General features: G+C 36.9%; 1 protein-coding gene across 2 annotated transcripts in view; it reads left to right on the top strand.

Moving 5' to 3' along the window:
* The window catches only part of ARIH1 (ariadne RBR E3 ubiquitin protein ligase 1), a 108,811-nt gene that overhangs the window by 60,768 nt on the left and 24,196 nt on the right, over nucleotides 1-23,847 (top strand). For both annotated transcript variants that reach the window (XM_061430284.1, XM_061430285.1), the window contains 5 exons: nucleotides 6,074-6,218; nucleotides 13,451-13,543; nucleotides 14,052-14,107; nucleotides 22,382-22,448; nucleotides 23,734-23,840. In XM_061430284.1, coding sequence (XP_061286268.1) covers nucleotides 6,074-6,218; nucleotides 13,451-13,543; nucleotides 14,052-14,107; nucleotides 22,382-22,448; nucleotides 23,734-23,840 — 468 coding nt within the window. The remainder of the gene's footprint in view (nucleotides 1-6,073; nucleotides 6,219-13,450; nucleotides 13,544-14,051; nucleotides 14,108-22,381; nucleotides 22,449-23,733; nucleotides 23,841-23,847) is intronic.

Below are 23,847 nucleotides of genomic sequence, written 5' to 3' on the forward strand. Positions count from 1 at the left end.
TATAAAAGCATCTGTAGGAGATATAGTTCATGATGAAATGTTGAAAATATTTCCCTTTTATATGGAGTTCAAGACATGGGTGTCTGTTATCTTTGCTCATATTCAACATATACTGAAGGAGATCCTAGCCAGTAGTATACCAATAATAATAAAGTATAATGGTTGTAAGGCAGATACTAGACAGTTAATCACTGATATGAATGGTATATATTGTAAATCCAAAGGAATCTACAGATAAGTTGTTAAATGATTTTAGAATTATAAAAATTTATTTTTCAATTAGCAGCAATACAATTGCATATCTTTGACCCAATAATTCCACTCCCAGGTATACAGAGAAAAATAAGTATGTCTAAATTGAAGGTTATATATAAGTGTGTTCATAGCATTGTTACCCATACGAGCACAAGCTACAAACAACTCAGGTGTCTATAGGTAGGTAACTGTGGTATATTTATATAATTCAGGAATGAAAAGTAAAATAGTGCAACAACTGACTACATAGATGAATCTTAAAAACATATTTAGTGAAAGGAAAACAAATGCAACAGAATACCTGGCCTCAATATGGTTCTGTTTATATGAAATTCAAAAACAGGCAAAAATAAGTTACATTGTTTGAGGGTGGATATTTAGGTGGTAAAATGGAGTAGTGATTATCTCTTGGGGGGAGAGCTTGTTACTGAAAAAGAGGTGTTTGGAGGGTTTGTAAAGTACTAGCAGTGTTCTAGCTCCTGATCTGGGTTGTATGATTCCCCCACCGCCCCTCACCCCTATCGCCTTATTCCCTGAATTCTTATCAAATTTACTGTGATAAGTGGCTTTTAAGAAAAACTCATAACGACAAAATTATTGACATGGCAAACAATGATGCCAGTCATTTGGAATTCAAGAAGACATACTAGCCAGCTATATATATACTTCTATAACCAGACTTAGTTTTTAAGCTGTAATTGTTCCTGCCTTGAAATTTAATTCATATTACTTGGTATATTTATCATATTCAAGGAAAATGAAAAATTAAGATCTAAATATTTTGGAGAGTTGACTGATTAAGTGCCAGTTTGCTTAACTATATTTCTGAAAACATACTGAATGACTTCCCTGGTGGTCCAGTGGCTAAGAATCCCCGCTTCCAGTGCAAGAGGGCACAGGTTTGATGCCTGGTTGGGGAACTCAGATCCCACACACCACACACATAAATCTCTACTGAAGACCCTCTCATGTTGCTCTTCTAACTTATTTTGCTGCACTGCACAGCTTGCAGAATCCTACTTTCCCAACCAGGAATCTAATGATGCTCCAGCATTGAGAGCATGATGTCCTAACCCCTAGACCATCAGGGAATCCCCAGCCCTTCTAACAATCTTTATCTAGAAAAATCTAGGCCTTGTGAGAGATGGAGTGGGGATACTGTAATCATCATGCCCTTGCCCCACTGAAGAAAATCTGGACTGAAGGAAAAGAGCAATACTGCCATTCTGTTTTTCTTTTCATCAATATGATTTTGTCAAAAGGATAGTTAGATTTTGTAGGAAAGGAAGATAGTATTGTTTTATGATAATCTTTGCACCTGTGTACTGGAGTCAGTGAAGCAGAGAGAAATATGTGTGTTAACTCATTAAGCAAGGTACTTGAACTAAATTGCCTTACATTGAATTAGTCTCTCTTCATCTTGGTCGGTTTTGACTAGCAAGGATGTACGTAAAAGCCAGCAAACTGAAGGAACTTTCAAATATGTAGTGACCCAGGTATACAAAGTCTGAGAAGTTAAGAATCCACATATATTCTTGAGCGTGAAAGTGAAGTTGCTCAGTCATGTCCGACTCTTTGCAACCCCATGAACTGTAGCCTACCAGGCATCTCAGTCCATGGGATTTTCCAGGCAAGAGTACTGGAGTGGGTTGTCATTTCCTCTCCAGGGGATCTTCCCGACCCAGGGATCGAACCCAAGTCTCCTGCATTGTAGGCAGACGCTTTACTCTCTAGTAGTCCTTATAAAACTGTCATAATTAGTAGGTTGAAAAAAAGCTTCTTTGTTCTTTTTAAGAAGATTAAAGTAAGCAATAGACTTTGAGATAAGGGATCAAAGATAAACTGATGAAATAACAGAACAAGATAAAAGGAAGCTGACAGAACTAAGGGGGGAAAAAAAGGGACAAGCAGTAATCTTGGAGAAGTTACCTCGTTATTGATCATAGACATAGTAATATGTCTTTTGTTACCTGAACGTTACTGACGGGAGACCTTTCAGGTATTCACTTGCATAACAACTTGCGGGCCACAGGTGTTTCTGCAAAAATCCCCTGGTCAATAATGTATTGAAAGCATGTTGGCAATAGCCAGAAATAGAGCAGGTACTATGGAAAATGAAGACATGTAAGAGAAGAAAAGGACAAAGAAGGAATTAGTAGATGGTAGGCAAGGAAGACAGATGAACAAAGATTGGGTGTAAATCCAGCAGATCTTAATAGCTAAAAGCTCTTGAAATAATTATTACCTGAATTGGCATTTTGAAAGAGAAAGTTAAATGCTAAGATCAACCCTATAGAACTATACTTCAAGAATGAAGAAACCTTGAATATATGTCAGTTGAAAATGATTTGAATTATAAAATGAGAATTATTTTTACTAAAGACTTCAGTAACAACAGGTACCAGAAGAAATGGAGGTTGTCATGAGTAGTAGTTTGGCTAAAATGAGCATTTGAATACAATTAAACATTTTAGGGACTTCCCTGGTGGTTCAGTGGTTAAGAATCCAGCTTGTAACGCAGGGGACATGGATTTGATCCCTGGTCACATGCCACAGAGAACTAAGCCCTTGAGCTGCAACTACTGACCTCTTGCACCGCGGTGAAAGATCCTGCATGACACAACAAAAGATCCACGTGCCAAAACTAAGGCCTGAGGCAGGCCGATAAATTTTTTAAAACAACATTTTAATTATGTCTAAGTAATTAGGGCTGTCAGGCTTAGGAAATAGAAAGCAGTTTTTACTATTCTTGAAAGAAAAGCTATACAATGTGAAAACAATGTAATTAGTGGAAAAATTATGTAAAATGGTAATCAACTGGGAAGAGTTCCGGGAAGTTCCAACCTAGAGTTAAGTGTAGGGTATTATATAAGGACAATCAATGTATTATATACAATTGGCAAAATTGGTTTAAATACCCATTTTAAGGTATGTTCTATAACAATAAATTAGACTTCAGTATCTTTCCAAATAACCATAGCAAAGTCTTCGGTGGACAGAGCATGTGATGAATAAAAATAAAAACAAATTTTAAAGTGTTACATTTCTGTAAAATGGAACTTAAATGAACAAAATTTCTTGGCCTGCCTGCTATGACCAGCAATATGAGTTGATTTTTCAGTTCTCCATTCTGTTTACCTGGGCTGTATTTGAAGGTTATTTGCCTTCTAGAATGGACTGAAAACTATAAACTAGAATATATTGCTATCTTTAAGAAATATTCCTAAATAAAGAAATTCAGATTTATTATTATCTCTTTGTTCTCTAAAAAGAAATTGAAGTCTTACAGATAATAGGGCTACTACAGTAATAAAATAGTCCTCATGGGGTTTACATTCTAGTAGGAAAAACATAAAATAGTGATTACAGGAATGGCAATCCACTCCAGTATTCTTGCCTGGAGAATTCCATCGACAGAGGAGCCTGGTGAGCTATATAGCTCACAGAGTCACAAAGAGTTGGACACAACTAAGCTACTTTCACTTTATCTTTCACAGGAAAAACATAAACAGTGATTACAGGGTTAGTAATATGATTTGTTACACAGGAGTACAAAATACTGTGAGGATGTAATACAAGGGAGCCTTACCTAATATGAAGAGGAGGAACTGTCAAAGAAGATTTGTTTAAGGAGATGAGGTTTAAATTGATACCTTTAAGGTAGAAGGAAGTATTTCAGTAGTTGAAACACCCTTCAGTAGTGGCTAGCCATTTGGCTTAAAATTAAATGGAACCCCTGCTTTCTTCTTACTGCACGAAAATAATTTCCACGTAAATCAACAGTTTTAATGGAAACAGTTTAAAGGAAAGGCCTAAATCATGAATGAACTTCTATAGTCTTTGCATATAGAGATAATTTTTAAGAAGTTTATGAAATCCATAAATCACAACAGTGTTGCATGGTAAATTCGCCCACAGAAAAATTAAAAGTGGCAGTTAAACACCATTAAACAGTATTTAGAGGCAAGTTGAAAACTGGGAAGAAAGCAGTCCATAAAACAAAGGATTACTCTTCATTTACTCGCTGAACTCATAAACTAATAGCAGTATCTTCACGAAAAATATATTCAGTTTCACTAATAAAGAAATACAAGTCTAGATATATTCCCCCCATCAGATGGGGCAGTATTTTAATCTAGGATTGTCTGTATGTGGAACATCTCTAAATATCTTTCAGTATAAGGTTGGTTAAGTATATTATAGTTTATACCTACAGAGAAATATTATGCAACAGTGAAAATAATGTAACCCCATACTCATGGACAAAGGTGGTGTTACATATTGTTTAGTGAAGAAAGCAGGTAATAAGCCTGGAATATGAGATGATATCAGATGTGCACGTCTCTTTGTATTTGCATAGAATGCTACCTAGACTGTTCACCGAAGTATTAGTTGTTAATTTTCAAGTTTTTGATAACTGGAGTTTGTGTTTTCTTGTGTCCACAAATTTTTTTTTTTAATTAAAAAACAAGGGGTTAATTGGAATACTTATTCATATTTAGTGTTTTCTTCATATGTTTCAACTTTTCAGATAAAACTTATATCTTAGGTGTTTTCAAAGATAACTTGTGAAGAAAAACATTTGATTTTTCTGCTCTATATATTTTGATTAGCTGAATCATCAGAGACAACTTCATATGCGTTCCCCTTTTATATTAATAATATTTGACATTTTGATTGATGACATGACCATTTCATTGAAACATAATTGTAGTCAAAGCATTTATAAAAGGATATTTATTTGTCTTGAGAGAGTGGTGGTGGTTCTCATGAGTGATGTTCTGGAGATGCAGTAAATGCTTTGATACAATGCCTGAACAAGACTTTCATGAAAACTATTGGGAACTCTCTTGAGTATCGATAATTTTTTAACTGGAGAACCTCTTGTTTATATATAAAGAACATTGAAGTTATTTAAGCCTGTACTTAAGTTAAAAAGTAAATTGATCAGATTCCATGTTAACATTTTTGCTGATTAAATTGAAAGTTTTTTCTTTAATCTGTTGCTTTTCCATTTAGAATATTAAGATATTTCAGGAGACCAAAGACCATGTCTTACTGGATTAATGGGAAACATTGTGCTAAGTATTTACCCCTATCTTCTGTCAAGAAGTTTACAGTTTAGTTGTAACTCTCTAGCTAGTACTTGCCATACTATGCTGTTGATATCTTAGTGAACTACTTCTGTAAATATACATACTTTATATGAAAAAATGAATATATAGATTATTTGATATAAAAACTTTTAAAGATATACTTTTTTGTTTCCTCCTTCTTCCCCTACCCTAATAAATTAAAAATTATTTTCAAAGAATATTTAGAAAGCAAGTCTTTTGTAGAAAGAGACACATGTAGTAGTTTAATTTTTAAATGAGTTGTGGGATAAAGTATGCTTTGTAGGTAGTTTACTCACTAATGTATTTAAACTGGTAGAACTAAAATTATTAATAAAATTAATTCATTGGTGTAAAATATAGCCTAGCCTATTAAAACACACTTTTCATAAGGTACCGTTAGAGATAATACAACTTTTATCCATAGATTTTAGTTGTAGTTCTGTTAATATACTAATATCTTAACTTCTCAGGATAAAAACAAAGTAAAAAATGTTAAAATAGCAAAAATTTGATCTGCTTACCTGTACATATACTTCTGTTTGCTACAGTTTGTAGCCATACAACACATTTTCTCTGAGCAAGAAGGAATATGGTCTTGGTTTAATTCACTTCTTTGCTTTTCCCTATAGAAAATCAGGTTTTTGAGAGCTCTAACAGTGTGCTGTTGCAGGGCTCTCATCCTTTCTGTTTAAATAATGCAGGTACTTTGATGGAAACCTGGAGAAGCTCTTTGCTGAGTGTCATGTAATTAATCCAAGTAAAAAGTCTCGAACACGCCAGATGAATACAAGGTCATCAGCACAGGATATGCCTTGTCAGATCTGCTACTTGAACTACCCTAACTCGGTGAGTATCTGGTAGTTTAAGGCCAGCACTGCTGACTCTACTTCAGAGGATAAATTGACATTTCGTTATTTCAATAAAGGCAGTTTTGGGAGTCTGGGATTGTAGCAAAGCAGTAACCTATCCATATATTAAGAATAAAGAAGAGTAAGAGCTTGTCTCTCAGCCCCTCCCCATCCTCATTTGCTTTTTAAAGCTGCAACTTGTCCAAGTTGTCACTATACACCTGAATCTTTTTGCTTTACCTCTATGGGAGAATTGTGTTAATAGGTAGGCAGCAAATAGAATTATTTTTATCCAAATTAAAGTAGATTTAAAACTTAAGTTTTTAGAATATCCAAAACACTTAACAAAATGTCTTTAATGCTATTTCACTAGGGAGCTTTCAGGACTCTTCTTAACAAAAGATTTTCACACATACAGAGCCATTCCAACAGCTATTCTTTAGTACGTGTATCCCTCCTAAAACCTATTGTATTTAGAGGATTTACTTTGACTTATCTAGTGAAGAAATGTTATGCTTAAATAAACACAATCTTCTTGTGAAAGCACTTTATTAGTAACCATAGGAAAATTACATTTATGGCCAAAAAAATGTATTTAATTACTCAGAATTCACCTCTTAAGATGTTTAAAGATATCTAAGGCTAATTTAATTTTACAACAATTATAACCATCTTGTTTATATTCTCTATTGTAATAGTTAAGCAGGTTTTTATAGTAATTAGTATATACCAGAACTTTGTCACCAGTATTATATATTTTAACATATTGAAGGTTTTTTGTTATTAATCTTAGAATTTGACATGTGTACCTTTAAACGTTCTCATTTGAAGGAAATTAATTAGTTTGCACATACAAGCACTTAGAAGAGTATTAAAAGAAAGTTAATTAATATGCTCTTAGAGAACTGGAAAATCAGAGTTAAAATAATTTAGTAGGAGCATTTCCCTGGTGGTCCAGTGCTTAAGACTCCTCATTCCCAGTGCAGGGGGCACAGGTTTGATCCCTGGTCAGGGAACTAAGTTTCTATATGCCACATGGTGTGGCCTAAAAAATAAATCAACTGATTAAAATTTTCAGTCAAAAAAATTTAGTAGCTAAAATACTAAATTGAATTTCCAGATTCTTAAGTCATTCTTATTTTATTTTCGAATTAAAAAATTTTTTTTTGGCCTTGCCATGCGGCGTGCAGGATCTTAGTTTCCCGACCAGGGATCAAATCCTTGTCCCCTACAGTGGAAACATGGTATTTTAACCTCTGGAGTGCCAGGGGAAGTACCCCATATTCTCAGTCACAGCTGTAACACTAGCTTTTTGGCTTTGGGTAATAAATGATTTAATCTGGCTGAGTCTCATTTTTTTTTAACCTTTCAAATAAATTGAATAAGATATTGTTTCAGATCTCTGTCAGCCTGAAACTATATTCATTTCCCTTTACTTAAATCACAGTCCTAACTTAAGTATTTAAAAAGAACAATCAGCACTGCTATTAAAAATACATTAGTTTTGTGTTTTGACCATTTTATTATCTTTCTTTAACAGTTTCTCTTTGCCAGTTGACATTTGTATAGTGTATGTAAATGGTTCTATGAGGTAATACTAAGACTCAAAAAGTTTGTTCCGGATTATGTATGGTTTCTTATTCCTTGGCATTTCCCTTCCTGCTCTCTTACAGCCAGCTCCTCTTTAGTATAAACCTTAAATATAAGTACTGAAGCTAGCTGCTCACAAATAACCGCTATAACTTTCTCAATGCCCTTGAACAAATTAGAATTGAAAATCATAAGTAGATATTTGCAGTGTGGATTGTGCTATACTTAATAACTGATAGTGGAGGAAACAGCCTTCATTTATTCAGCAGACTCGACACTATTCTAAATGTTAGAAACAGTGGAGAATAAAGGCATAATTTACAGGTTAACTGGGCAAATAAGTAAAATGACATAGAAAAAATGGTAAGAGCTTTGGTAGGGCATGGTACTGAGGCATGGTACTGAGGGAACACATTGGAGAGACACCTAACCCAGTTTTGGATCAGGGAGACTTCCCACTGACATTGACATTTGAATTAACCTCTGAAGTTGTGGTAGGTAGGGCAACAGGGGGTATAGCAATACAGAAACCAAAGGAAGAAAATGCAATACCAAGAGTGGTAAACAGTGCTAGAGCTTCAGAGAGAGTAATTGAAAGGTTGAGTTTGGAATTAGCAACAAGAAGTTGACTGATGATCCTGAAAAGTAATTTTAAGTATTATGGTAAGATGGGAAACCAAACTACATGGAGCTAAAGAGTCATGGACTTGAAGGTGGGAAAGGAAGTGGAGGCAATAAACATAAATTACTCTTTCAAAGGAAGTTTGGCTATGTAAGTGACAGGACAAGAAAGTAAACAGCAGCATTGGTTGGAAAGTAAGTAAAAAGTGTTATGGAAACTGTACCAGGTGTTAGGAAAAAGTAAGCACAGTGAAACTAGGACTTCTTTTCTCACAGTTCTTGGGCTAATAAAGGATAATTTTAACCTTTTCAGTTTTGCAAGTGAATGTCACCTGAGATTCTTTATTCAGGCTTTATTAATTGGATGAATGCTTTCTTTACTTACATTATTTACCTGACTCCCATGTATCAATTTCCACTATTCTTCAAACACTGATAACTTGTGTTTTATTGTTGTTTATCTTCAATACCTTTATCCTTCTAGAAAGCAACTTTGCTTTATATAGTGCCACATGAAAACAGGTTTTTAAGTAAATGTTTCTGACAGTTTAGTTTATAAAATTGATACTTTGGGGCTATTTTGGGTGGTCTCTTCTTTAAAAACAATTTCCTGAGATTTTGAAACACTCTTTTTAAGTTCAGAGATTCCTCCTCTGTCCCCCTACCCCCTTGTGTTGTGTCCAGTTCAGGAATTTCTTAGCCTTGGCAACAGTTACTTTATATAATAATATTATTTTCAATCAAAGCTTAAGATTTAGCTCTATTAGAAAATATAGCTTGAGCTATCATCTTTTTTATGAAGTAAATCATTTTATACTTTCTAAGAATAAGGTATAGATAAATGCAAAATTGAAGACTGTGAGAGTTGCCACCCTCTTTTTGCTTTACCTTTGGACATGTATGTGTGATTTATTTTTCTAATTTATGTTGTTTAGTCTTGTTACCTGTTTAATTTAAAAAGTTATTGGAAAGGGAGAAAAAAAAAAAACAACTTTGTTTTTGTCTTTTTATGTTATCTTAAAAGAGCCCTGGTGTAAAAGTCCCCCAAAGTAGACGTGTTACCTATAGAGATCACCGCGTAACCATTGTGACCTTTAACCTATCAGTCTTTGTAAAAAAGTGGAAAGCACATGAGGGTGTGTTTGTGTTTTTAGGTTATGAATAAAACATTTTAGAATTACTGGTACGATTTTATTATATTTGTAGAATGCCCCCTCAAATATCAAAAATCAAATACTCTCCTTTAGTAATCTGACAATAGGTTAGTGCCAGATCTCCTTCACTGTTGTGAGTAGTAGTAAGAATAGATTCTTTTTATTTCTCAGATCTTTTGTTTTTGGATTAGAATATTGATTTCCCAAATATCTATCTTCACTTATTTTGTGACTCAGGTAGAATCATTGTCACTCTCTGAATAGTAACATTTTAACCTTGATATTTTCCATATTATTTGGTCTGTAAAACCAGTATCAGGACTCTGAACTTTTTCTTTCCCAGTTACTTTCCAAGTATATTTTACATAGTTAGTATGCTATAATATTGTATCTTATTTGCATTTATAGCTCATAAGCAACATCAGAAATTTTGTAAGCATATTTCAAATAACAGCTAATTAGAAAATGTTGTAGAATTTAAAATGCCACTTTAATAAGAGCCACAAAATGAATAAAAGAGCTAAGAATAAACTTGGCAAGAAATATGAAAGACCTATATGAAGGAAAGGGGAGATAAATAAATGACAAGTATTTGGAAAGATAGAATATTAATAAAATGAAGCAAAGAGTAGATTGATGAGGGTAGAGAGAAGCTAGTCTTACCAAATTCAGAAATAGGCAGTGCAGTAAAGCAGAATAGAGTTGAGTATTGTTTAGTTGCTCAGTCGTGTCCAACTCTTTGCCACTCCATGGACTGTAGCCTGCCAAGCTCCTCTGTCCATGGGATTTCCCAGGCAAGAACTGGAGTGGTTTACCATTTCTTTCTCCAGGGGATCTTCGTGACCCAGGGATCAAACTTGGATCTCTTGAATCTGCAGGCGGATTCTTTATCAGTGAGCCACCAGAGAAGCCAGAGTCGAGTATATTTGTGGAGAATTTAATACACAACAGAGAGGGTATTTCCTTTAAGGAGGATTATTTAATAAATGGTATTGGAACAACTCTGTAACCATCTGGAAACTTAGATTTCTGCCTTACTCCTTATATCAAAATTAATTTAGGACTCTTCTGATGGTCCAGTAGTTAAGAATCTGCCTGCCAGTTTAGGGGACACGGATTTGATCCCTGGTCTGGTAAGATTCCACATGCCACAGGGAACTGGCATAGGCGGCTAAGCCTATGAACTGTAACTACTGGAGCTCTCGCACCCTAGAACCTGTGTTCCAAACAAGAGAAGCCACTGCGTTGAAAAGTCCGTGTACTGCAACTAAAGAGTAGCCCTGTCTTGCTGCAACTAGAGATGCCTGTGCTCAGTGACAAAGACCCAGTGCAGCTCCCCCCCCAAAAAAACACAACTTTTTTTTTCCAGGTTTAAAAATTTATTTGCACATATTGAAACAAAATAATCTTTTAACTAGTTTTTCCTTTGTATGTCTTGCTTTCGTTTTTAATTTATTTTTTTTATTGAAGGATGATTGTTCTACGGAATTTTGTTGTTTTCTGTCAAACCTCAACGTGAATCAGCCACAGATATACATATATCCCCTTGCATTTGAATCTCCCTCCCATCTCCTGCCCCATCTCCCCCCTCTAGATTGATACAGAGCCCCTGTTTGAGTTTCCTGAGCCTTACAGCAGATTCCTGTTAGCTCTGTTTTACATGTGGTAATATAAGTTTCCATGTTACTCTTGCCATACATCTCTCCCTCTCCTCCCCTCTCCCCATGTCCATAAGTCTGTCACAACTTTTTTCAACTTAAGAAGAAACTAATTTAGAGGCCATGGATTCTAAAGCTGATACATTTTGCTGTATATGAATGAAGAGCTTCTGCACAGCAGCAAAATGTATTGAAACTGGGAGAAAATATTTTCCATACTTATAAACAGTCAATTTTCTAAATAAGTAAAAACAAAAAAAAAACAGTAAAACATTTAGAAAAAATGCCCAGAGGAAAATTTGGCAAAAAAGGTGAAGAAAATACACAGAAAAAGAAATATACAGCCTTAAATCTTGTTTCAAATTTTTAAGCTTCACTCAAAAGGAGAAATTAAAATCAAAACTCTTGGTAGTTAGTTCATTTTCACCTGTTACTGGCAAAAATCAAGGAGTTTTAAGTGTTTGGGCATGGGTGTGAGAAGGTTTTCTTCAGTAGTGTAAATTGCAACAACCTCTTTGCAATAATCAAAATGTATACTGTTAGAATTTCACTTGTACAAATTTTTCCTGATATACATTCATTTGATCGCACAGATAATAAAAAGAAAACCAAGATACAGAAGAAGGTTTGTGGTACTTCTACCATATATTGGAAATAGTAATTACTTCTGGGTAGAGAAGTAGAGGACAAGGTAGAGAAAGATGGAGATAAGACTTTTTTTTTTTTAACATAAACTCATATTGTTAAATAATTGTCTTTAACTATAGCCTATATTACATTAATTTAAAAAGAATTAGGTGGTAAATATAGTAAAATATTTTTAAAGTAAAATATGATAACCATGTTTGTCTTTTGAAGTGTAGTCTTCTGCACTCTTAATATTACTTAAAGTACCTGCTTTTAATATCCCATTATAGAATATAATAAGGTTCATTTAACCAGCCATCAAATTGAAAGTATTTCAAATCATATAAGTAGTATAACATTAGGCCAAAATGTTACTATTATTATTCTTACTATTAAAGTATTACTACTATTCTGAAGAAGTATTTTGGTTTCCATAAGGTTTTATTTTCTAGGTTAGGTATATTCCAGTGCAGCTCCGAGAACTGTGGTATCTGTGTGACATTTTAGAAATAACACCATTGGGAGCTCCCTGGTAGTCCAGTGGTTAAGACTTGGTGCTTTCATTGCTGTGGGGCTGCGTTCACTTCCTGGGAACTAAGATCCTGCAAACCAAGCAAGCAGTATGGCCAAAAAATAATAATAAAGTAGCAGCTTTATTGAGATGTAATTCACATACCATACAACTTGCTTATTTAAAATGGTCTTAAGCATAGTCACAGAGTTGTGTAGCCATCACCACAATTCATTTTCAAACATTTTAATAATCCCCCAAGGACCTTGTGTAGTCACTTCCCATTCCTCTCAAGCTTGTTAGCCTTAGGCAACCACAATCTACAAGTGAAAGCAAACAACATGTGGTATTTGGTGACTGGTTTATTTTACTAGCATGTTTGCAAGGTTTGTCCACATTATAGTGCGTGCTTTACTGCTTTGATGGCTGAGTAATTTTCTGTTACATGGATATTCCACATTTTGCTTATTTATCAGTTGATGGACATTGGATTTGTTTCCAGTTTGGAATTATTGTGGCTAATGCTGCTGTGAACATTTGTGTACAAGTTTTTATGTGGGTATATACCTAGCAGTGGAGTTGCTGAATCATTTGGTAATAACTTTTAATTTCTTGAGAAACTGCCAATGTTTTCCAAAATTCCTGTACGTTCCCACTAGCAGTGTTTGAGGGTTCTGATTTCTCCATATCCTTGTCAGCACTTTTATTGTGTCTTTTTGATTATAACTGTCCTAGTGGGTGTGAAGTGGTGTTTCATTGTGACTTTGATTTACCTTTCCTGATGATTAAGGATATTGAGCATCTTTTCATTTGCTTATTGGTACAAACTTGTGTGCCTTTCCTAAAAATTATAAATATCTAATGTAGAATCATCTCTCGTTGTTTTCTGTTCAGTGAATGTGTGTATAGATTTTGCCCCATAGAAATTCGTTTTAGGAGCCCATTTAGTCCTGTCAAATTGGACATTTTAGCCACTATGAGAAACATGATCTGATTAATTCTTATTGAGTCACTATAGTGATTCTTCTGATAATTTCTTTTGAAAGTCCGTATATTATTTTTGTTGCAGTATTTCACTGGCCTTGAATGTGGACATAAGTTTTGTATGCAGTGCTGGAGTGAATATTTAACTACCAAAATAATGGAAGAAGGCATGGGACAGGTAAAGATGCCAATTTGTTCTTGAGATTTTGTTGAATTTCTTTTAAGTGTTTAGACTGTTACACAAATATAAACAGGTAAAGCATTCTGGGTTGTGAATTACATTTGGCTCTTTTTTCTAGGTTAAAACAACTAAAAGATAATTGAGATTTTTTTTTTTTTCCTATTTACAATGTGATATTCCAGTTAAAAATCCAGTGCAGGTAATGTTTTCTTAGCAGGCATTAACATTTGTATTTATCCAGGCTAAACTTGTTGAGAATTTTTGTTGTGTATCTCTTGCCTTTGCCAGTTAAGTTTAATATTGAAAAACCAGTTGTTTGGGTTAGCAATTTTAGTTGCTTTATAGTGACAGATACTCGCATACAGGTTTCTTTTAAAAGAAAGGAAATGATTAGGGTCCTATAAATGTTAAGGTATCCTCAGAACCTAGCAAATTCCTGGCAGTGGTAAACATTTAGTAAATATTTGTTGAATGAAGACGTAGTTTAAATTTCAATCTTTTCCAGACTATTTCGTGTCCTGCTCATGGTTGTGATATCTTAGTGGATGACAACACAGTTATGTAAGTACTTTTGATAGATTCTGCATGTTGAATATATATTAGTTGATTAAGCCAAATTAATTTTTGCTCAACACCACACTGGAGGTGAACATTTAAAGTCTGGAGAGACATTCTAACGTACATTCCTTTGTAGTACACAAGCCTGTTTGTAGCCTGGTTAAATGCCCAGTCAGTATTTTGTTAAGTTGGCAATGCGTGATAGCTAGATTTCAGCGAACTTTGCAGTTGGAGGATAGGTTATGTCAGTGTATCCGTTGATCTTCTGAGAAGCAGAGCCAGGACATAGTTAGAATGTGCTTTATTACGGATAGCATCTATGTAGGATAAATAGGAATAGGAGGAGTGGACAGACATGATACAGTTCTGACACCTGTTGAGAAAGAAGGAAGAAGAATTCAGTAGGAAGTGACTAAGACTGTGTGCAGCTGTGAGAGTCTCTGTCAGCCCTATCGGGAACCCCAGTGCATAGATTTCCCACACAGGATGCTTCAGGCAGCAGAAATGGCCAGGCCCCGGCACCAGTGTCACGCTTAGTCTCTCACTGGGAGCTAAGCAGGGCGGGTGTGGCCTCATCTGGAACACTGCTACGAATCTCAAAGGCACTGCAGCTGGAGGCTGTTGGCTAACTACTGGCCTTGTGAAAGGTTCCCTTTTGAAGGAGAGAAAGAAACTTGAAGAAAGAGGTATAATTAGCTCCTGTACATGGGATAAAATCCGGAGTCGCTTAATTCCTGAGTCAGTGCTGTTTTTATAACCTCAGGCAGCCTAATTGATTTTAGTCTAGGAAGATAAATAGACCGAGGGCCTGAATGATCCACAGACAAATTTTATAATTAGTCCTGGATAATTGCCCGTATAGAAAGGTATGTCTGCATTTAAGCACTGGGATTTGAGAGTAATAAGAGTGAAAGCAGCCATGGGTTTTAGTGAGCAAATTCTTAACCTAATGAAGCCATAAATTGACTTAACCAGCACAGTTTATAAAGCCACTGATTCCACTTTATTAATCCCAACCTACTTTGGTTTACTAAAATACCTTTACTCTTGTCAGCTTGTCTTTCAGTAAATCTTATTTCCATTAACCATGTATGGTCTTAAAGTACCACCATCCTTCCAGTTGTCTTTATCTTGTCCTCTGATACTTTTAATTCTTTGTATTCTTTCATCAGTACAGGTCACTGTATCTTTTCATTTCTTCCACAAACATTTACTGGGAGCCTGTTTTATTAGCACATAAACACAGGAGAACAAATTAAGATACATTTCCTTTCCCCAAGAGGTTCCTAATAATAAATACATAGTTTACATTTGATGCATGCATGTTTGCCAAATCCTTTCAGTTGTGTCTGACTTTTTATGACCCTATGGACTGTACCCCTCCAGGCTCTTCTGTCCATAGGGTTTCTCAGGCAAGAATACTGGAATAGGTTGCCATCCCCTTCTCCAGGGGATCTTCCCAACCCGGGAATTGAACCCCTGTCTGTTGTGTCTCCTGCATTAGCAGGCAGGTTCTTTACCACCACTGCCACCTGAGAAGCCCATTTTATGTGTAAATGTATGTATAAAGTACAGTTACAGGGAAACACATTACCTAAAGAATTAGGGCATCTTAGGGAGAGATACCAAGGATTAAAAATTTTGTGTGGAGAGTAATAGTCCATGAACTTCTCTTTTATGTATTCTGTCATGGCTAAAGCACAAAGTAGCAGATTACTAGAGATGAGGATGAAAAGAGTTTGACAGTTTGAGTTTTGTCATAAAAGGTTATTAGGACTGATGAGATTTGCATTTTCTCATCAAATGCAAAGGAGGATAGTGTAGAGTGGGGAGGCATTTGGGCAGTGAGATGTGGTTAGAAGATTATTGTTTATCATGCCTGGTTAAATAAATAAATGTAAATCAACATTAGATATTCTGACATTAATCATCTTTCTATGTTTGTTATTTGGCTGCACCTTAGTTGTGGCACGTGGGATCTTGGTTGCTTGATGCGGGATCTTCCGCTGTGGCACTTGGACTCCCTACTTGTGTGTGGCACAGGCTTAGTTGCTCCATGGCATGTGAGATCTTAGTTCCCTTACCAGGGATTGTCCCCTGTGTTGAAGGCTGACTCTTAACCGCTGGACCACCAGGGAAGCCCTTTAATTATTTTTTCATTTTTAAAAAAATATTTATTTAGTTATTTGGCTGTGCTGGGTCTTAGTTGCAGCACGTGGGGTCTAGTTCCCTAACCAGGGATCAAACCTATGTCACCTCCATTGGAAACACGGGGTCTTAGCCACTGGACCACTGGGGACGTCCCATTGGTTTTTAAATGATGTAAACTTCTCATAACATAACATTCACCTTTTTAACTGAAGTACGCAGTTCTGTGGCTTTTTGAATACTTATGTGATGTTGTGTAACCATCACCACTATCTAAATCCAGAACATTTTCATCAGCCCCAAAAGAAATCCCATATCCACTAAACAGTTACTCTTGACTCCCTCCTTTCCCTAGACTCTGACAACTACTCACCTTTGCTGTCTGCATGGATTTGCTTACTCTGGACATTTCATTTAAATGGAGTCATACAGTGTATGACCTTTTGTGAATGGCTTCCTTCACTTAACATAATGTGTTCAAAGTTCATTCATGTTGCAGCATGTATAAGGACATCATTCCTTTTTATGGCTAACTAATGTTCCATTATACGGATATTCCATATTTTATTTCTCCATGAGTTCTTGGACATTTGAGTTATTTTTGCTTTTTGTAGAAATCTTTGTTACTATTTGAATATTTGTGTGCAAGGTTTATATTGAACACCTGTTTTTAATTCTCTTGAATGTATATACCTTGGAGTGGAATTAATTGTTGAGTCATATGGTAATTTTGTGTTTGGCTTTTTGAGGAACAGCCTTGTGCACTAATTACTTTTATCCCTCAGTTTCAACATGTGCAAAATCTGAAGGTTTACTCATTTGAAAAGTACTTACTAAATACTTTCCACAGGCCAGGCAGTGTATTGGACATAAGAGATCCTTTCATGGAGCTTATTGTTTGGTTGAGAATAGGGAATTAGGGAGGCAGATATTAAAGAATGATTATATGATAGCTGGCTGATGAAAATTCTGACACATTCTGTAAAGAAGTGTATAATTTGCCATGAAAACTGAAGGGGAGTGGTCTACATCTAGACTGGTATGAATTGTAGGAAGGGCCTCCTTGAGTGAGTAACAGTACATCTTAACTGAGTGAAATAATAATGATGGTGATGAATTCAGCTTCATCTAATATTTATTGAGTGCTTACTATTTGCCAGGCACTATGCTAGTCTCCCAGCTCTATTTCTGCTATCCATTTTATAGATTAGTAAACTGAAAAATGGGCTTCCCAGGTAGCTCAGGGGTAAGAGTCCACCTGTCAAGCAGGAGATTCGGATTCGATCCCTGGGTTGGGAAGATCCTCTGGAGAAGAAAATGGCAGCCCACTCCAGTATTCTTGCCTGGATAATCCCATGGTCAGAGGAGCCTGGCAGGCTATAGTCCATGGGGTATCAAAGGGTTGGACATGACTTAGTGACTAAAATAACAACAAAATTGAAGAGTGGAAGTCAAAGGACATATCCTCACTTCGTAAGTTGAGAAGCCAGTATTCTAACGTAGGCTGTCCCACTTCAGAGCCCCACTAGGATAATCTTTTGTTTGCTTTCCAAGGGAGGTAGCCCCAAGCAGAAGCCTTTGAGGAAGGGTGTGCTGTGCTTCAGTTCAGTTCAGTTCAGTTTCTCAGTCGTGTCCGACTCTTTGCGACCCTGTGAATCACAGCATGCCAGGCCTCCCTGTCCATCACCAACTCCCAGAGTTCAAACTCATGTCCATCGAGTCGGTGATGCCATCCAGCCATCTCATCCTCTGTCGTCCCCTTCTCCTCCTGCCCCCAATCCCTCCCAGCATCAGAGTCTTTTCCAATGAGTCAACTCTTTGCATGAGGTGGTCAAAGTATTGGAGTTTCAGCTTCAGCATCAGTCCTTCCAATGAACACCCAGGACTGATCTCCTTTAGGATGGACTGGTTGGATCTCCTTGCAGTCCAAGGGACTCTCAAGAGTCTTCTCCAACACCACAGTTCAAAGGCATCAATTCTTTGGCACTCAGCTTTCTTCACAGTCCAACTCTTACATCCATACATGACCACTGGAAAAACCATAGCCTTGATTAGACGGACTTTGTTGGCAAAGTAATGTCTCTGCTTTTGAATATGCTGTCTAGGTTGGTCATAACTTTCCTTCCAAGGAGTAAGCGTCTTTTAATTTCATGGCTGCAGTCACCATATACAGTGATTTTGGAGCCCCAAAAAATAAAGTCTGATACTGTTTCTACTGTTTTCCCATCTATTTGCCATGAAGTGTTGGGACCAGATGCCATGATCTTCGTTTTCTGAATTTTGAGTTTTGAGCCAACTTTTTCACTCTCCTCTTTCACTTTCATCAAGAGGCTTTTTAGTTCCTCTTCACTTTCTGCCATAAGGGTGGTGTCATCTGCATATCTGAGGTTATTGATATTTCTCCCAGCAATCTTGATTCCAGCTTGTGCTTCTTCCAGCCCAGCGTTTCTCATGATGTACTCTGCATATAAGTTAAATAAGCAGGGTGACAATATACAGCCTTGACGTACTCCTTTTCCTATTTGGAACCAGTCTGTGTTCCATGTCCTGTTCTAACTGTTGCTTCCTGACCTGCATACAGATTTCTCAAGAGGCAGATCAGATGGTCTGGTATTCCCATCTCGTGAAGAATTTTCCACAGTTTATTGTAATCCACACAGTCAAAGGGTTTGGCATAGTCAATAAAGCAGAAATAAATGTTTTTCTGGAACTCTCTTGCTTATTCCATGATCCAGCGGATGTTGGCAATTTGATCTCTGGTTCCTCTGCCTTTTCTAAAACCGGCTTGAACATCTGGACGTTCACGGTTCACGTATTGCTGAAGCCTGGCTTGGAGAATTTTGAGCATTACTTTACTAGCGTGTGAGATGAGTGCAATTGTGCGGTAGTTTGAGCATTCTTTGGCATTGCCTGTCTTTGGGATTGGAATGAAAACTGACCTTTTCCAGTCCTGTGGCCACTGCTGAGTTTTCCAAATTTGCTGGCATATGAGTGCAGCACTTTCACAGCATCATCTTTCAGGATTTGACATAGCTCAACTGGAATTCCATCACCTCCACTAGCTTTGTTCGTAGTGATGCTTTCTAAGGCCCACTTGACTTCACATTCCAGGTTGTCTGGCTCTAGGTGAGTGATCATACCATCATGATTATTGGTCGTGAAGATCTTTTTTGTACAGTTCTTCTGTGTATTCTTGCCACCTCTTCTTAATATCTTCTGCTTCTGTTAGGTCCATAGCATTTCTGTCCTTTATCGAGCCCATTTTTGCATGAAATATTCCCTTGGTATCTCTGATTTTCTTGAAGAGATCCCCAGTCTTTCCCATTCTGTTGTTTTCCTCTACTTCTTTGCATTGATCGCTGAGGAAGGCTTTCTTATCTCTCCTTGCTATTCTTTGAAACTCTGCATTCAGATGCTCATATCTTTCCCTTTCTCCTTTGCTTTTTGCTTCTCTTCTTTTAACAGCTATTTGTAAGACCTCCCCAAACAGCCATTTTGCTTTTTTGCATTTCTTTTCCATGGGGATGGTCTTGATCCCTGTCTCCTGTACAATGTCATGAACCTCCGCCCAAAGTTCATCAGGCACTCTATCGGATCTAGTCCCTTAAATCTATTTCTCACTTCCACTGTATAATCATAAGGGATTTGATTTGGGTCATACCTGAATGGTCTAGTGGTTTTCTCCACTTTCTTCAATTTAAGTCTGAATTTGGCAATAAGGAGCTCATGATCTGAGCCACAGTGAGCTCCCAGTCTTGTTTTTGCTGACTGTATAGAGCTTCTCCATCTTTGGCTGCAAAGAATATAATCAACCTGATTTCGGTGTTGACCATCTGGTGATGTCCAGGTGTAGAGTCTTCTCGTGTGTTGTTGGAAGAGGGTGTTTATTATGACCAGTGTGTTCTCTTGGCAAAACTCTATTAGCCTTTGCCTTGCTTCATTCCGTATTCCAATTTGCCTGTTACTCCAGGTGTTTCTTGACTTCCTGCTTTTGCATTCCAGTCCCCTATAATGAAAAGGACATCTTTTTTGGGTGTTAGTTCTAAAAGGTCTTGTCGGTCTTCATAGAACCGTTCAATTTCAGCTTCAGCGTTACTGGTTGGGGCATAGGCTTGGATTACCGTGATATTGAATGGTTTGCCTTGGATACAAAGAGAGATCAATCTTTCGTTTTTGAGACTGTATCCAAGTACTACATTTCGGACTCTTTTGCTGACCATGATGGCTACTCCATTTCTTCTAAGGGATTCCTGCCCACAGTAATAGATATAATGGTCATCTGAGTTAAATTCACCCATTCCAGTCCATTTTAGTTCACCGATTCCTAGAATGTCAACGTTCACTCTTGCCATCTCCTTTTGACCACTTCCCATTTACCTTGATTCGTGGACCTGACATTCCAGGTTCCTATGCAATATTGCTCTTTACAGCATCGGACCTTGCTTCTCTCACCAGTCACATCCACAGCTGTGTATTGTTTTTGCTTTGGCTCCATCCCTTCATTCTTTCTGGAGTTATTTCTCCACTGATCTCCAGTAGCATATTGGGTACCTGCCGACCTGGGGAGTTCCTCTTTCAGTATCCTATCATTTTGCCTTTTCATACTGTTCATGGGGTTCTCAAGGCAAGAATGCTGAAGTGGCTTGCCATTCCCTTCTCCAGTGGACCACATTCTGTCAGACCTCTCCGCCATGACCTGCCCGTCTTGGGTGGCCCTTCACCGCATGGCTTAGTTTCATTGAGTTAGACAAAAAGCTGTGGTCTGTGTGATCAGATTGGCTAGTTTTCTGTGATTATTCTTTCGGTGTGTCTGCCCTCTGATCCCCTCTCGCAACACCTGCTGTCTTACTTGGGTTTCTCTTACCTTGGACGTGGGGTATCTCTTCACAGCTGCTCCAGCAAAGCGCAGCCACTGCTCCTTACCTTGGACGAGGGGTCTCTCCTCACGGCTGCCCCTCCTGACCTTGGACATGGAGTAGCTCCTCTCGGCCCTCCTGTGCCTGCGCAGCCGCCGCTCCTTGGACATGGGGTTGCTCTTCTCTGACGCCTCCCCTGACCTCCGGTGTGCTGTGCTTAGTTGTTGCTATGTCTGTCTCTTTGCAACCCCCTGGACTGTAGCCAGCCAGGCTCCTCTGTCCATGGGGATTCTCCAGACAAGAATACTGAAGTGGGTTGCCATGGCCTTCTCCATGGGATCTTCCCAACCCAGGGATCAAACTGAGGTCTCTTGCATTGCAGGCAGTTTCTTTACTGTCTCAGTCACCAGGGAGGCCCTGAGGAAGGGTGGTGCTTACTATTTTGAAAGAATACAGATGCGAGAGGAGTACACTGAGGAGTGCACAGGACTGGGTGGGGATCTTTTGTAAGGGCAGTGTGATAAGAGAAGTGAGTGGTATAAGAAACTCAAGATGATATTGGACTTTACATTTTTTTGGTACTGTTCTTAATAGCTTCTTTGGTGGTTACTTTCTTTGCTTTAATACCGTTTTCCTATAATACCCACAGGCATGTTTAACTAGTGAAAATTAAACTTGAAGGTTCTTCACTTTCATGAGTTCCTGTGAGTTTAAGAAATTCTTGTGACTTACAGTATTCTAGGTGAATAAGGAATGCCAGATTGCAATTAGTAAGCATTTCTAATAAATTACCAGAAGATTTCAGAAGAAGAAGGCTATCAGAATTATATGTGGCAAAACCTATATCCATCTCTGAACATTCCTGTCAAGATTGTTTTATTTCACACACTGATTTTAGGGGAGGAGATCTTAGGAAAGGTGGCCAAGAATTGCTGTCTTAAGGCAAGATATGAGAGTCAGAAGACTCTGAAAGGGGCCCAAATTTGGCGATAGTTGGTAAGTCATTAGACTACAACACAAATACCAGTTGGGTAAAAATGGAATATTTAGAGTATAAGAACCAGGGGGAAACATCTACCAAAATAAAATTATAGAAACTTTGAGATTATTGTTTTGATTCCTAGAGTTATATATGTTGACAGTTTATATATATATTTTAGTACTTTCAATTTAAGGCAGTTTCATACCAGAGCATTGAAATTTTATTTTATGAATGTGGAAAATACCCTTAGCTGAAAACCTCCTAATAAACTATTTTTATTCTCACTTTCAGGCGCCTGATCACAGACTCAAAAGTTAAATTAAAGTATCAGCATTTAATAACAAATAGCTTTGTAGAGGTAAGTGATTCTCATAAGTTTTCATTCTTTAAATAAAAGAAATTCTGCTTATTAATAGAAGTACTCAGTTTGTCTTACATAAGAAACACCTTTATGATAACTTCAGTTACTATCTTTTTATGAAGCATACCAAAATACCTTTATTCTCAAAAGAATCTGACAAATCAATAAATAGATGTCTTTTCATAGGTCTTAAGCTTTGATAAAATTATTTTTATAGTCTTTATCCTTAGCAGAGAACTGTAGCTGATTCTTAGTGATGTCATGTTTCATCACGTTTGATACATTAGCCCTGCTATATCTCTACTTGTTTTACCTTCCTTGCATTACGAGTAAACTTGGTTAAAAATGAATTGTTTAGTGGTTTTTGTATGTTGTATCAAGTATGGCTTAACAGAAAAGAAATTGTCAAAGCACGGCGAGTCTGCTTTTTGTAAATAAAGGTTTATTTGAACACGCCCATGTGGTCTGTGACTGCTTTTGTGCTGCAGTGGCAGAGTTGAGTAGTTGCTAAAGAATGGCCCATGAAGCCAAATATATCTACTATCGGGCTTCATTTGAAAGAAGTTTGCCAGCCCCTGTGTAAGAGCATGAGTGTAACTTGGTATTTCACTTCTAGAAAGTAATATTAATTTTTATTAGCAGTTAAACTGAAGGTCTTCTAGAAATAGCAGTTGTAAAGAATTACACATTTTTAAAAATGGTCAATAAACTTGAATTCTCATGGAGTGTTCCTTGAGCAATGTTTTGTCCCATAATAAAAATATATCAAAAGTTATATTTCTTTTGAAGAACTAAAATGCAACCATTGCTGTGGCTTAGGAACTGGTTTTTGTTTTTAGAAGAACTTTTTATGGCCAAAGAGAGGAATTCCATGTGTATTCTTTAGCTTGTTTCATATAGCATATGAACTCCTTCCCTAAGTAGAAGCATTACCTTATTTTTTTGCATCTTATAAAATTGCCCTGAAATAGAACCATACACAAATTGATGTGTGTTAATGATCACATAATGGTGATTATTTATTTTAAAGTTTCCCAGTGGGATTTTGAAGATAGAACAAGAGATAGTTTATAATTCCAGGTATTCAAGTGATCTATAATCTTAGAAAAACAGTACATCCAGAAGCATTGCTGTAAAAGACTATTGATAGTAGGGTTTTAAATGCTTGTGAGGTTTTAAATGATAGTGAGGAAGTAGTATACATAATTGCATGGTGTGCTGGGAAACCTTGCATCATGATTTAATTTGCTGTCATTTTTTAATTTTCTAACTTGTATTTCAGTGCAATCGACTGTTAAAGTGGTGTCCTGCCCCAGACTGCCACCACGTTGTTAAAGTTCAGTATCCTGATGCTAAACCTGTTCGCTGCAAATGTGGGCGCCAGTTTTGGTAAGCA

The sequence above is a fragment of the Bos javanicus genome, chromosome 10, assembly GCF_032452875.1.
Source record: "Bos javanicus breed banteng chromosome 10, ARS-OSU_banteng_1.0, whole genome shotgun sequence".
Classification (NCBI taxonomy): Eukaryota; Metazoa; Chordata; class Mammalia; order Artiodactyla; family Bovidae; genus Bos; species Bos javanicus.